A 12,264-nucleotide genomic window follows, 5' to 3' on the forward strand; every position below is an offset into this window, starting at 1 on the left:
AAAGTTATACAAAAAAATTGAAGGGCGATTCATCTTCGGTGCAAGTCGTGCTAGTACACTTTCTCACACCGAGCGTAGCTAGCAATTAATTAATCCCTCATCAGATCAATACTTGTATATCAGTGGCTTGAAATTTGTTTAGAAGTATGGGGTATACATATGAGAAAATGTTGATGAGAACTTTGTTTCATTTTGTAGTGTTTAATTTTGGCATTGAAACTATAATAATCCGAGATCGTATCTCTATGTTATTTCGTAATAAAAATTTTAACGAATAAACATTATAATTTTTATACAGAATGTTTCGTTCTTATATTTATCTAACCCAACTATATGTATATACTAGCCTAATTAATTCATTTATAGTTTAAACATTTTCTAATTTCTTTCTCCCCTGAAATCCAATCTTGAGCTGCAGAACTTTACGTTATGCGATACAGAATTGGGATTTTAAATTCTCGACTTGCGGGCTTGTTTGTCACATTACGAATAAATTTTTTCCTCTTTGTCTAGTAAACTATTGATGCTGTGTGAATTTAATACCAGTATCAGGAGTTTCTCCAATACACTGTCACAAGTCGCGCGTTTAACATAGATTTAGCAAATTTTGCATCTCTTCGTTGTTTTCTGCTTCTATGAAATTTAGTAAATAGTTTTGGCTAAATAAAATACATATTATAGTGAAACGATTGGCTAAATGTCAACTGTGATAAAAAATTGGTGTAAATAATGAATAACTTCACCATACAATTGATTGTGTAGATCATATCATAATGCGTTTTGTTCAAATAACACAAATATTTGTTTACAAATCAAATCGGTTTTAGTAATTTGATATATTACTTTTTTTTCAATATTTGTTGAATATTTTCACTTATTTTATTTAGCAAGCCTTACAAAAGGTAATAATTATATGTAATACATATACTTGACTTCAATATTTCGGTGTAATTTTGATAAATTATTACCTACTATACAACATTCATTCCATGTTTCATTACTAAACACTATATATGTATGTGTATATATGGGTGTAATTGCATGTATGTGGATAAAATTTTTGTCTTGTTTATACAAAAATTTGAAACGTTTTACGAAATTACAGACGCATCAAAGCTGATTGTGTGATACTTTATTTTTCGTAAAGTTAGTGTCTTCAGAAAATTGCAGTATTTGAATTATACACGCTATTGCGTTTTTTGCCATACAGTTTACATAGCTTACTTTTATTTATTCTATTATTTACAATTCGTGTTTATATGTTAGAGATAATTGAAATTACAATATTATAACATAATTTTTGAATTTCCGTTTTAGTTACTCTGTAAATATTCAATACTTGGATTTCGCAGAATGATTCTTTCTAATACGCAATCAATTAAGGTTTTTCTACAAGTAATATTTGATAAAACGCAATGTATAAGACCGACAAATTTGTCATCCCATTTCATAGGAGTTAAAAATAATAATAATCACCACACCCAAAAAACACCCCTATATATGAAGTAATTATAATATGCTTACAAACTACGATTTGAATTTCATTCATATAATATATGTATATATGTGTATATACATTATACATATACCAGGAATTCTGTTCAGAATTTATATATAAAAATATGTTTACTGTGCAAATAAGTTTCCTGTATTTATTATTAACTTTTTTTTATCACACACACACACGCACGCACATATATATATATATGCATATGTATGTATGTATATTTATAATGTGCGGTAATATTATATGTATGCATAGTGTATGTATATAATTTTTCTGATGTGTCGCATTGTTTTCGGTAGATAATATATACGCAGCATTTATTCATCTGCACATCCATATTAGGTTATGCAACAAACTAAAGTAATAATAACAACAATAATAGTCAAAATAATAATAGTAATAATAGTAACAGTAATGATAATAATGACAGTGGAGTTACGTTTTTCTGGCGCATTTAAAATTTCATTCATGTAGTGAGAATTAACGATAATCATGCAATAAAAAATGGTGCAGTAAGCAAGATTGATGTACTAATATTTGAACGGGCTTAATTTAGCTCATATGCTCCGGTTACTCGGTCATGTCTCTTTGTAGGTATCCAAACGTTGTATATCTGTGGTTTTTTTTATACATAACATACATAGTCCAAACACGTTTATTTGTACATTATAGTTTATAACCATGCGCTGGTGGTAGAAATGTTTCTTTATACCCAACCAATTATTTATAGATTCACACAACATCAAAAATAGATTGTTACACAAGTGTTTTTGTTTGTTTGTTTTTTTTTGTTTTTTTTTTTTAGTTTTTTTTTTCTTCAATTACACACCAGTAAACTTATATAATATGTATATTATATTTTAGTGCTAAATTCTTACGTATTACATAAATTTTTTTTGTCCAATCTGAATAATGTATCTAATATTTTATGGACGATGCACATTCAATATCATGTATCCAGAGTATTTTTGCATGTCTGATATTTACTTCTAGATCTATTTGCTAATTCGCTCGTTTTCTAGTTCGGAGAATACCTGATCTCAGTGTTCAAATTGCTCGTATCTATTACGCATACCTCCAAAGCTAATAGAATAAATTTATAGACATGTTATCTTGCATGTGTATCGTCTATATTTATATATAAACTATAAACTGTGTATTATGTATAATAGTAATAAAATTAAATGGGTGATGTATTGTTAAACCTACTTTTATGCTCGACTACGCGGCTTCTTGCGTGCCGATGGTTCACTAGTAGTCGACGCCGATGCGATGCCAATAGTACTGGATCCGGCACGTTTCGGACGGCCCAATGTATTCAACGAAGATATGGTCCCAGCAACGTTTGAAGCTGTAGCTGCAAATGGAGAAAGTTGTGAGAAATTATTTACCATTACCTAAATTTCAGCAATATAACTCGATGTGAATATTTTTTTTTTTCTAAACCTCACTTTAAACTTCATGGAATGTATGTATTTGGACATTCCATGCCCAATGAACCAATTCAGGGTGGCCACAATTATTTCTAAAATAAATTTCATGAGATTTCTGGATTTCTTAGGACCCAAAATGCAGTTTTTCCATGACATTTTCAATTGACTATTTCGTTCGGATACTTTACTACTCCTACGTTTGATTGAAACACATTATATCTTTCTCTCAGTCTCTTTGTCTCTTTAAAAAAGAATTAATTTAAATAAACATATATTTTTATTTTTTTCCGTGACCACGATTAAAATTTTCTGACATCTCAGGTTTTCCAGGTTTCCCAGATGAGTAGCCACTCTGCAATTTTTACCTTCACCATGTTCAATTTTGCTGTCAATTTTTTAGGCGATAAGTCTATTTGAAAATTTGAAACAGGCAGTACTTTGAAAAATTTTGCACCACACTTGTAACTTAATGGTAATTCCATAAATTTTTTTTTAAATAAATACAAGATTTTAGAGATGCATCATCATCTAAACAAATTTCAACCAAATTGAAAAACGTGAAGGAAAAAATTGATTTTTGATATGGAATGCCCCAATATAATAATTATTATCAATATCTTTGAACTTACTGCAGGACTTGGGCTGCTTCCTAGGCAATGTATTCAAGTTATTAATTTCGGATTTAGCTGCAATTTTTTTTGTTTCCGGTTTTTTGTCATCAAGTCTCTTTTTATTGGCACTTAAGGCGGCGGTCGCAATGGTCGTTGGTAATGCGGTTCGCGAACTGCGAGTTGCCGCGCGCTCCGCTCTGTTGTTTGACCCTCCTTTACTAACCGTTTTAGCAACCGCCGCCACTTTTGGGACCGTTAATTTTTTCGCTGCTATGGGCTGTTTTGCAGGCACTTTTTCGTCTTCTTCATCTTCGGGATTATCTTCGGTATCTGTAGACTCTGCTTTGGATGAATACTTTGTTCGACGTTTTAATTTGCTTCCTTTTTTCGTTGTTTTTAGCTGCGATTCGTCTCTGAAGAGAGACAGATCCACTGAAATAAAAATTGCACATTTAAAGTTCAATGTCATATTAAAACTACTATTCCAGTTACACACCAGTTAATTAACCCATTGCTACATTCATAGTTAGGAGTCAAAAATTTTCCTGAAATGTTATTTCGATATCAAAAGTGGATTAAACCATGATTTAGGATTCTCTGACCACTGACAAAAGAATCTTAAACACAATCAGGCCTGGGGGGTTGACTATTCTATGCTCAGCAAAGGAGGAGTGAAGTGACTGAGTAATATTACTGTTTTCAGTGATTGTTTTTTTACAGATTACTGAGGTGATTGTCTCAAATGTTAACTCACATCCATCTGGGTGTTCCTCTGTGACTCTGGGCTTCTCGGAAAGACCGGCCTCAACATCTATGGCTCGCTTCAATATGTTCTCCGTTCGTAATAGTTCCATTTTAGTTAATTGATATTTATTCTTATCTACTTTATTCAAATTCAGGTTTGTTAATATACAATCGAATTCTGCAACACAATATAAGACATGTTATGTTTGAAACAGATTAGAACCTGCTATTAGAATGATTTGCGATGGATCATTGTATTATTTGAATCGAAAATTGGGAAAAGAGTAAAAGTAGTTTAACAAAATCTCCAGCAGTGACATTTAGCTATTGATAGTGAACAATCCCTATTATGTCACACACCCGAAATCAAACTGTAACAACTCATTAGTTCTCGTTTTTTCAAAACTGCCATAAAACCTCAGGTAGTACCATTTATACTTTAATTTGAACAGTGTTCATAAGAATTCTTTTTTCCAGATGTTACAGTTTCGTTTTAAGCATGTGACGTGACAAAAGTCTGAGTGGATTTAAATAACACAATCCAATATATCAACAATTTCAGAAAAGGTTTTATAATTAGAACATTCAAAATGAGGGAACTCTGATGTTTTTGATGCGATTCTAATATACGCTTAGACTGATTCATCTTTCAGCTGGCCATCCAATATTCTTAATGAAAGTATCATGCTTTAATTTTCAGTAAAGACATCGACCGTTTCACTTTTCATTTTTTATAGTGAGTATAGTAAAATACTGAGATTATCTCTGAAAAGAAGAAAATCAAATGTTGCATTACCTGTAAAATCATAAAAATCTGGAGAGTAAATCTCTCCGTTATTTTTGTCTTGCGATAACCAACGAATGCGAATCCGCCGGCTCGATTTATAGATATTTTGCATCGCTTGACAAACATAGAAGCTACCTTCGGCATTCCTAACAGCCAGAAATTCATTTCTGAAACACAAAAACAAACTGAAGTTACTATCATTATTCTTTACCAAAGTATTATAACGTCGTGAATGCGTCAACTTACTTATAAAACACAATAAGTTTGTCGTCTGCAGCTTTCGAACTAGGAGATTTGTTGAGCGTTTTAACAATCAGGGCCAATTCTGGTAGTGGACTTTGATAAGGCTGAGTTCTGATGCGATTTCTCTTAGGTTTTCCATGAGCATCCGAGGCTAGCGCAGAACTATTGAGGTCTTTAAGTTCCCGAGGTTTTCTTTTCCTATTTCTGTGCAGTGTCTCAAGTTGCAAATCTGCCTTTGGTGGGCTGTGCGTAATGACTGGAAGTTCTGGCGTTGCCTTAGAACCTTGTGGTGGAACTACGCTACTCGACCGCTGATGGGTTTCTGTGCCACCTTCGACGGTTGTTTTTGATTGTACAGGTGTGTTACTGCTTGGCGTGTCTTCGAGCTCTTTCGAACCATTCCGCAAACTCGTCTTCGTCTCTTCAACCTTAACCAGTGGACTCTCTTGTTCACCTGAAATAAGGCAATTGAGTTTTTAAAGATGAATTGGTAGAACCATCTGAATAAAAACTTAGGAAAAGCAAAAAAAAAAAAAACTGCAGCAATGTTATTTGCACCAATGGTGGTGAACATGATTAAAACAATATACCTTATATGTTACACAAATAATTCTGAATGGATTCAACTAACATAAGCTAGGATATCAAAATTTCAGTAGAAATATTGTAATCAGTTTGTTAAAAATAATTATACTTAAGTGTTTTTTATCCGATTTGAATATTTTTGAGCTTAGTTTGTTCACTGACGAGATCTCTACATGTTGCCTCAAAATCAATCAAGAAATCTTATGTTATAATAAAGTTGTAACATACAAATCTAATTGCTGATGACCATGTGTTATACTGTATCAATAGAAATTTATTTTGATCTAGATCGAAGATAACTATTTGTAGAACTTTTTTTTCGTCAATCCCTGGAAATCTGAACTCTGAGCAAAATACTAAAAATTTCATCATTTTGAACGTTTTTTTGTTACAAAACGTTTTCTAAATGGTTGATTCTTCAGCTTGAGTTATTTGAATTTTCTTGAGTCAATTTCATTGCATAATAGTTGTTTCATTTATGTTGATTATTATTGGCGTAAATAAAATAGCTGGAAATTTGTTCACATAGATTTTAGTTTTAAACTTTCGACTCAGATGGTTCAGCTGATTCATTCTCGATTTTCTGTTACTCCAATGCAAACGGTAAAGAAAACAAAGCTCTTGATCTACGCACTTGGCATGTCGCTGGACGTTACCGCAGATTCAGGAATAGGGTCTGGACACGGTTGTGGCGTAGACTGCGGTGCATTTTCGGTGTTCAGATTATTGTTTTGCTGGTTCGCTTCACTTTGTTTTTTGACAGAGTCACTCTCATCAGAAATTACAGATTTCTGTGGCTCTGTGCCATTCAGGATAGTCTTTTCTGCGTCTACCTGTTCCTTTTCACTTATGCGAAGAGGCAGAGTCGGTTGAGGCAAAGGTTTGTGATCCTGAACCAAGCTCAGTGGCTGGCTTGGTGGTGGCTGCAGGTTTGCATAGCTTAGCGTGGCGGTTGGCAGCGGCTTTACCAGATTCGCCTCAGACCCCGTGTTGGTACTGGTTACCACTTTTTGCGCCATCATGTTCATTGGGATGATGGAATGTGTCGACGATGGCGTTGCCTGCATTGACGCTCCTTGCATCGAGGATTTTACTGCCGAAGCACTCATCTTTTCTATTGCACTTTATACGTTCTCCTGTAACACTGTGCAAAAATATAACTTTATCATGTTTTATTCCATGATAACGACGAGTTGCCTTATTATAACGGATGACTTACAATGTTTCAAAATTGGACGCACAATGAGTATGAAATATGCGTTTTATCGTTGCTTTAAAGACCTAAATTGTAAAGTTTATAATAATAACGATATTTTGTTTTGGTATGGAAGTGGCAATTTAAAAAAATGAATGCAGCAACGGCTTATTTTGAAGAAATTCGATTTTTCTATGCATCTCTTGAGAGTGTTGAAGTGAGTTGAATCTAAGATTCCGGGCATGGAGAAAGTTTAATAGAAAAAAAGACGTTTGACGCCGATTGTGCAATGTGGTAAAGATAGTGAAGAGCGTGTCGCATAGCGGGGTTTGATATACGGGTGCTAGATTAACGGATTGGTTGATAGATGTTAATGTAACAGAATGCAGAAGCGGCGGAGAGTCAAGCTTGTGCCGTAAATATAAACATGGGGCTGAGAAAATGGAGTTAACTGTGCATAACAGAAGGAAATAGCGCCTCTTGCCGACATCCGGGAATCTTAAAGGCTGCAGAGTTTGCTTACCGTGCTGTCAGCACAGCAGTAACGGCCGCTTTTCTCGTTATCTATAGTCTTTACGTTCGTGTTTGCATACAACTCTCCATTATAATACAGTTATTATCATTATAAATTAGCGGTGCTGATGATGAGCGGTTACTATTATTGTTTGACACAGCCCAAAACCGTCCAGCACACTTGAATCATATTAACACTTGTAGACTATGCGGTCGGCGTTGTTTCGCGGGAATGACGATTATAATCCGTTTTGGTGCGATGAAGAAGTATCATAATTATTATTTCACACTACACGAGAAAATGATGGGAAAGAAAAAAATACACACGCACACATGCGCCCGCTAGTCTATAGAACACAAAACACACACGAATCACGTATATAATTGTAAACTATATGCGGAGCTTTAGATGGCGTCGGTTGCATTCAAGGTCGATGAATTTATATACGTGTACGTTAAAAATCATCGCCTGCCCGCCTGCTGCCAAAGTTTACGTAAGATTTGTTGGTCGCCGATATTATGGCATCTCACGTTTGGTAAAGTGCGAAGACTGATATGCTAGACGACGCCAGAGTTGCCATGTAGCGGTTGTAGGCGGCGCGTTCCCGTTAGGATAGGTTCAGAGCTCCATAATAATAGTTATGCTTGATCTCCACGCAAGTTTAAACCATGGCTATTTCGGCTCAAGCGTTTACTTTCATTGGCCCCCTGTCCACCTGACTCTTATACCGAAGCAATCTTTCGTTCGAGGCCGCCAATCGCGTTCTGCATTTCAGGAGAAATTCCCCACATATACTTACCTTACGCTCATTCAACATCCCGCCCCCTCTGCATACAGAAACTAAACAAAACAAAACACCGCGTGTTCGTAAAGAGTATCGTCAGAGGCATATATGTATCAGAGGGCAGGCACCATGCATCAGATTCTCTCTGCATCAGAGAGAAACATGCATACAGATGTATACCTCCTTAAGCAAGATTCCTACCTACGTTTGCCGTACTGTGCTTCTTTTTGTCTATGACGCAACGGAATTGTCCCTGCAATTGTCCTTACCGGCGCGGCACGGCGTTTGTCAGTGCCACGGTCTTACATATAGGTCTTTCAACGAACGTGGTGAGGGGTTGTCAGTTCACGTTCGAAACAAAAGTACAACTTGTGGCCACAAGAGCGGCGCTACGAGTTATTCATAAGCTTATTATTATTATTTGGCGGAACCCTAACCAATCTTTTTGATACTCATACACAGATAACCTTACGTTGAATGTCACTCATATGCTATGAATAACTAACAGCGCTGCGAAGTGGCCAGTAGTAGCAAAAAAAATCTGGACAATAACGCGGCTACCCCCACCACTCAAATTTCAGTTGCGTGCAAGACCTGTATGTAAGACCGTGTCTTCACTGACGCATGAGGTCCCTGGCGGATTTCCGTCGTACTGAGACATAATAATCCAGAGCTCAACACAGGGAGTATGGGGCAGTCGGACCACCTCTTATTAATAAGCCGTAGTCCCATGCCACAATATTTGAAATCGGGATTTCACTGCTGCAGCTAGTCCGTGACTACAGCATTTTATCGTTTCACCGAGGTCTTAGCTCTAGTCTCCATGGTCTTAGCGCACACCACGTGCACTCACTAACCTTACCCGAATCAACGAGATCTCGATCAGACCCGTCCATATATGCTGGTTGACGACAATGCTGTTAGGTCTAGTAGCTTGTTAATGTGTGAACAAGATTCGTTAATACTGATTAATAATTTTCAAATATAAGTTAAATAAGACGAGACAAGTCAAAGGAAAATGGATAAGAATCATCGACTGTATTTGAGGAATCTTTCCTCAAGTGTGACTAAAAATGTTATAGAGGAACGGTTCAAAAATTATGGAGCCGTTACAAACATTGAGATAAAAGAAAAGGCCAATGCTTTAGGAAACAATGGAAAATTTGCTTTTGTCAATATCGTTACTTCCGATAGAAAGTTGAATGATTGTGCGTATATTTTCCTGTACATGATTACATGTACAATACTTTGCACCATATACTGACATGAAATGCACGATGAAATATGATGAATTTGTCATAGGTTTTCAAGACCTCAAAAATCTCACTATCGACGGTTGCCAAATTCGCATGGAAATGGCCAAAGAGAGCTTTTTAGCTCGATTACAGAGAGAAAGGGAGTCCAGCAAAATGGCTTTACCAGAAAATATTCAGGTTCCGAAACATGTTATTGAACCTATTAACATCGTGCCATTAAGTAAGTCCATCATTCACTATTATCTAGTTTAACGTCTCGAATAGATACAAATATTTGTAGCCCTATTCTATATTCTTATCAAGTTGCCTAATTTATTGTGGGAATATATAGTATTATTATTCGTGACAAATAAACACCAAAAATCATACAGATGTTAAATTAAACCTCAAGAGACAGATTTGACATCTCGTAATCCGTATTAATAATATTGATATAGTAAAGCCAGAGGTTGCCCGTCGCCCCAGCAGAAAGTTCTTCAATATTGATGATCAGGAAGTTTCCAACTTTGACATCACTCGCAAATCTATTCCAGAAAAAGTTGTAGATAGTCAACCAAAAGCAATCATGCAACACGAATTTGTAGTACAGAAAAAAATAAACGTATCAGATGAAAAACGTTTAAAATCCCTAGAAGAAAAAAAAAAGGCTTTCAAAATTAAGGAAAATCTTATTCGACAAGCACTGAATTCTGTGGTAATTAATAATCTGAATCAGTATTGGTTTAATCTACTTTGGCTAACAGCTACTAAAATAATTAAAAATTTTAATAGGATCAAAAATCAGTTGCTACAAGAAAATTTTTTTCTGACGATTTGGAAAGTTTGAATGAAACCAGTGTAGAACACAAAAAAAAGAAACGTTTATTCAACGATGATGATGAGGATGAAGGAGATGGTGAAATCTTGGAAAACGGTGAATTCAAAATTTCGAAAAATATCAACAAAAAGGTTTGACAGGCATAAAAATAATTATGATAAGTTTATATATACTGTGCATCACTATGTTTTTACAAAATTTTTCAGCTTCAAACCCTGCAACAAAATTATGGAAATGATAAACGATTTACTCTAGATGATCGTTTTGTTGAGGTTGAGGATAATGTTGAAGTAAACAACGCAGATTCTTTGTCTGGGCTTAATGGAGAAAGAGACTGGCAATTAGATATTTTGCAAAGTGTTCTAGGGAAACCCATGAGAAGTTCAAGAATTGATGAGACTGCTGATAAAAGGTACGAAAATTGGTGTCAACATCTGCATTCAAGTATCTCCCGAAACTGTGATAAAGATTTCATATGAATTGAGCTTTCAAAAAAATCAAAACTGAATATATTTAAATTATTCAAATGAATATTTTCACTAGTATATCAACTATTAAGATCCAAATTTTGTAAGATGCACTTGATTAACCTATATTTTATTTTTGATCAACTTGGCGCAAAAAAGAATAGTCTAACAGTTTGAAAGTAGTTTTCGTTCCATTTATAATTCATATGATTAAGCTTACACAAACAGCTGATCACCATTTCACTCGCCATTTTGCTCAGCAACAGCCACACTTTGAATCCCAATAGTATCCGCAATCATTTATGGGTAGCCAGAATCTCTAAAACTGAAATTACCTAAATATTTTAGAAAGAAGGGTATGATCAGATATGATCCAATGAAAAATGAGCATGCTGAGTGTAAAACTCCAATTGTAAAAAGTCGTAATCCCAAGAAAATGAACAAAGCGGACAAAGTTCTGAATGAGAATGTTGACGACCAACAGAAACATCCTGAATTGTCTAAAGACACTTTTTATAATGTGTCTGAAAATTTTGCGGACACACTGAAGCAAGATGAACAGTTTAGCTTGCTGAAAACTTTCCGCGCAGCAAAATCAGGCACAGGTGCGTGGGTAAACTCCTCGGAATAAGATTCGTTTGTGTTGAGACTAGAATTTAGAACTCCTTTCATCTTCAGACGATCCTATAGATGAAGAAATATACGAAGAACGGGAACACAGGTTCAACTTTAGCACGAAAAATCCATTCAAGTATGATTCGTCGGCTGACGAAGGCGAAAATTATGAGGATGAAATTAACAATACAAGCATTGAGAAAAGTGAAGCGAAAAGCAATTGGAACGATAGATTATTTTTTAACGACAATGATATTCGCTTTGAGGGTGAGTAAAATTCTTCATGAAACATCGAGGGGTTATTGAAAATCTATGTTCCTTTTGACAGTGATGTTGATTGACAATATTCATGTAACTAGAGAATGTATCAGTTTCCATTTCTTTCAGATGCACAAAAATTTTTCGGTAAACAAGCTGAAAAAAATACTGACTTTTCAACTCTTCGAAGAGAACTAAAACAGATCGTACGATCAAAGATTCAAAATAATCTCCGGAAAAAAGTTACGTGGAAGAAAAAAAAGATTAACAAGTCGTAATTGTTACGTTTGATGTGTAAAATATAAACAAAATAGAAATAAAAATTTATGTACTAACAAAATTGAATGTTGTTATTGATGAAAATTATGAATTCTATAGAGAAAAATTCGTCGAGGTATTCAGAGATATTCTCTATGGATTTGTGAGTTTCAAAAGAAACCAAGCGTTC

General features: G+C 34.9%; 2 protein-coding genes across 4 annotated transcripts; one reads left to right on the forward strand and one right to left on the reverse strand.

Moving 5' to 3' along the window:
* Positions 1-2,544: 2,544 nt before the first annotated feature.
* LOC124174758 lies at positions 2,545-8,294 on the reverse strand. Of its 2 annotated transcripts, none has more exons than XM_046554204.1 (7): positions 7,629-8,294; positions 6,545-7,054; positions 5,329-5,779; positions 5,092-5,249; positions 4,306-4,473; positions 3,570-3,983; positions 2,545-2,864 (listed from the first exon to the last, which is right to left on the reverse strand). In XM_046554204.1, exons 2-7 carry the CDS (start codon positions 7,017-7,019, stop codon positions 2,719-2,721), a joined length of 1,812 nt encoding a protein of 603 aa, XP_046410160.1. In that variant the 5' UTR covers positions 7,020-7,054; positions 7,629-8,294; the 3' UTR covers positions 2,545-2,718. The 2 variants fall into 2 exon arrangements, with proteins under 2 accessions (XP_046410160.1, XP_046410161.1); XM_046554205.1 differs by lacking the exon at positions 7,629-8,294 and adding an exon at positions 7,130-7,529.
* An 831-nt stretch (positions 8,295-9,125) lies between these two features.
* LOC124174759 (nucleolar protein 8) lies at positions 9,126-12,094 on the forward strand. Of its 2 annotated transcripts, none has more exons than XM_046554207.1 (8): positions 9,126-9,611; positions 9,706-9,879; positions 10,097-10,353; positions 10,431-10,607; positions 10,683-10,888; positions 11,292-11,548; positions 11,634-11,825; positions 11,946-12,094. In XM_046554207.1, exons 1-8 carry the CDS (start codon positions 9,422-9,424, stop codon positions 12,092-12,094), a joined length of 1,602 nt encoding a protein of 533 aa, XP_046410163.1. In that variant the 5' UTR covers positions 9,126-9,421. The 2 variants fall into 2 exon arrangements, with proteins under 2 accessions (XP_046410163.1, XP_046410162.1); XM_046554206.1 differs by having other exon boundaries at positions 9,131-9,611; positions 11,622-11,825.
* Positions 12,095-12,264: the final 170 nt, after the last annotated feature.

Source organism: Neodiprion fabricii, chromosome 2 (genome assembly GCF_021155785.1).
Source record: "Neodiprion fabricii isolate iyNeoFabr1 chromosome 2, iyNeoFabr1.1, whole genome shotgun sequence".
NCBI classification, from domain to species: domain Eukaryota; kingdom Metazoa; phylum Arthropoda; class Insecta; order Hymenoptera; family Diprionidae; genus Neodiprion; species Neodiprion fabricii.

Excerpts from the sequence above, each read along its gene's own strand:
- LOC124174758 (XM_046554204.1), bottom strand. The coding sequence starts at position 7,019 with ATGAGTGCTTCGGCAGTAAAATCCTCGATGCAAGGAGCGTCAATGCAG. Across the intron at positions 4,474-5,091 it reads AGATTTTTATGATTTTACAG|AATTCGATTGTATATTAACA; the intron begins GTAATGCAACAT and ends ATTGTGTTGCAG. Across the intron at positions 3,984-4,305 it reads AGAGGAACACCCAGATGGAT|TGGATCTGTCTCTCTTCAGA; the intron begins GTGAGTTAACAT and ends TTTTTATTTCAG.
- LOC124174759 (XM_046554206.1), top strand. The coding sequence starts at position 9,422 with ATGGATAAGAATCATCGACTGTATTTGAGGAATCTTTCCTCAAGTGTG. Across the intron at positions 9,612-9,705 it reads CGATAGAAAGTTGAATGATT|GTTTTCAAGACCTCAAAAAT; the intron begins GTGCGTATATTT and ends AATTTGTCATAG. Across the intron at positions 9,880-10,096 it reads TATTAACATCGTGCCATTAA|TAAAGCCAGAGGTTGCCCGT; the intron begins GTAAGTCCATCA and ends ATATTGATATAG.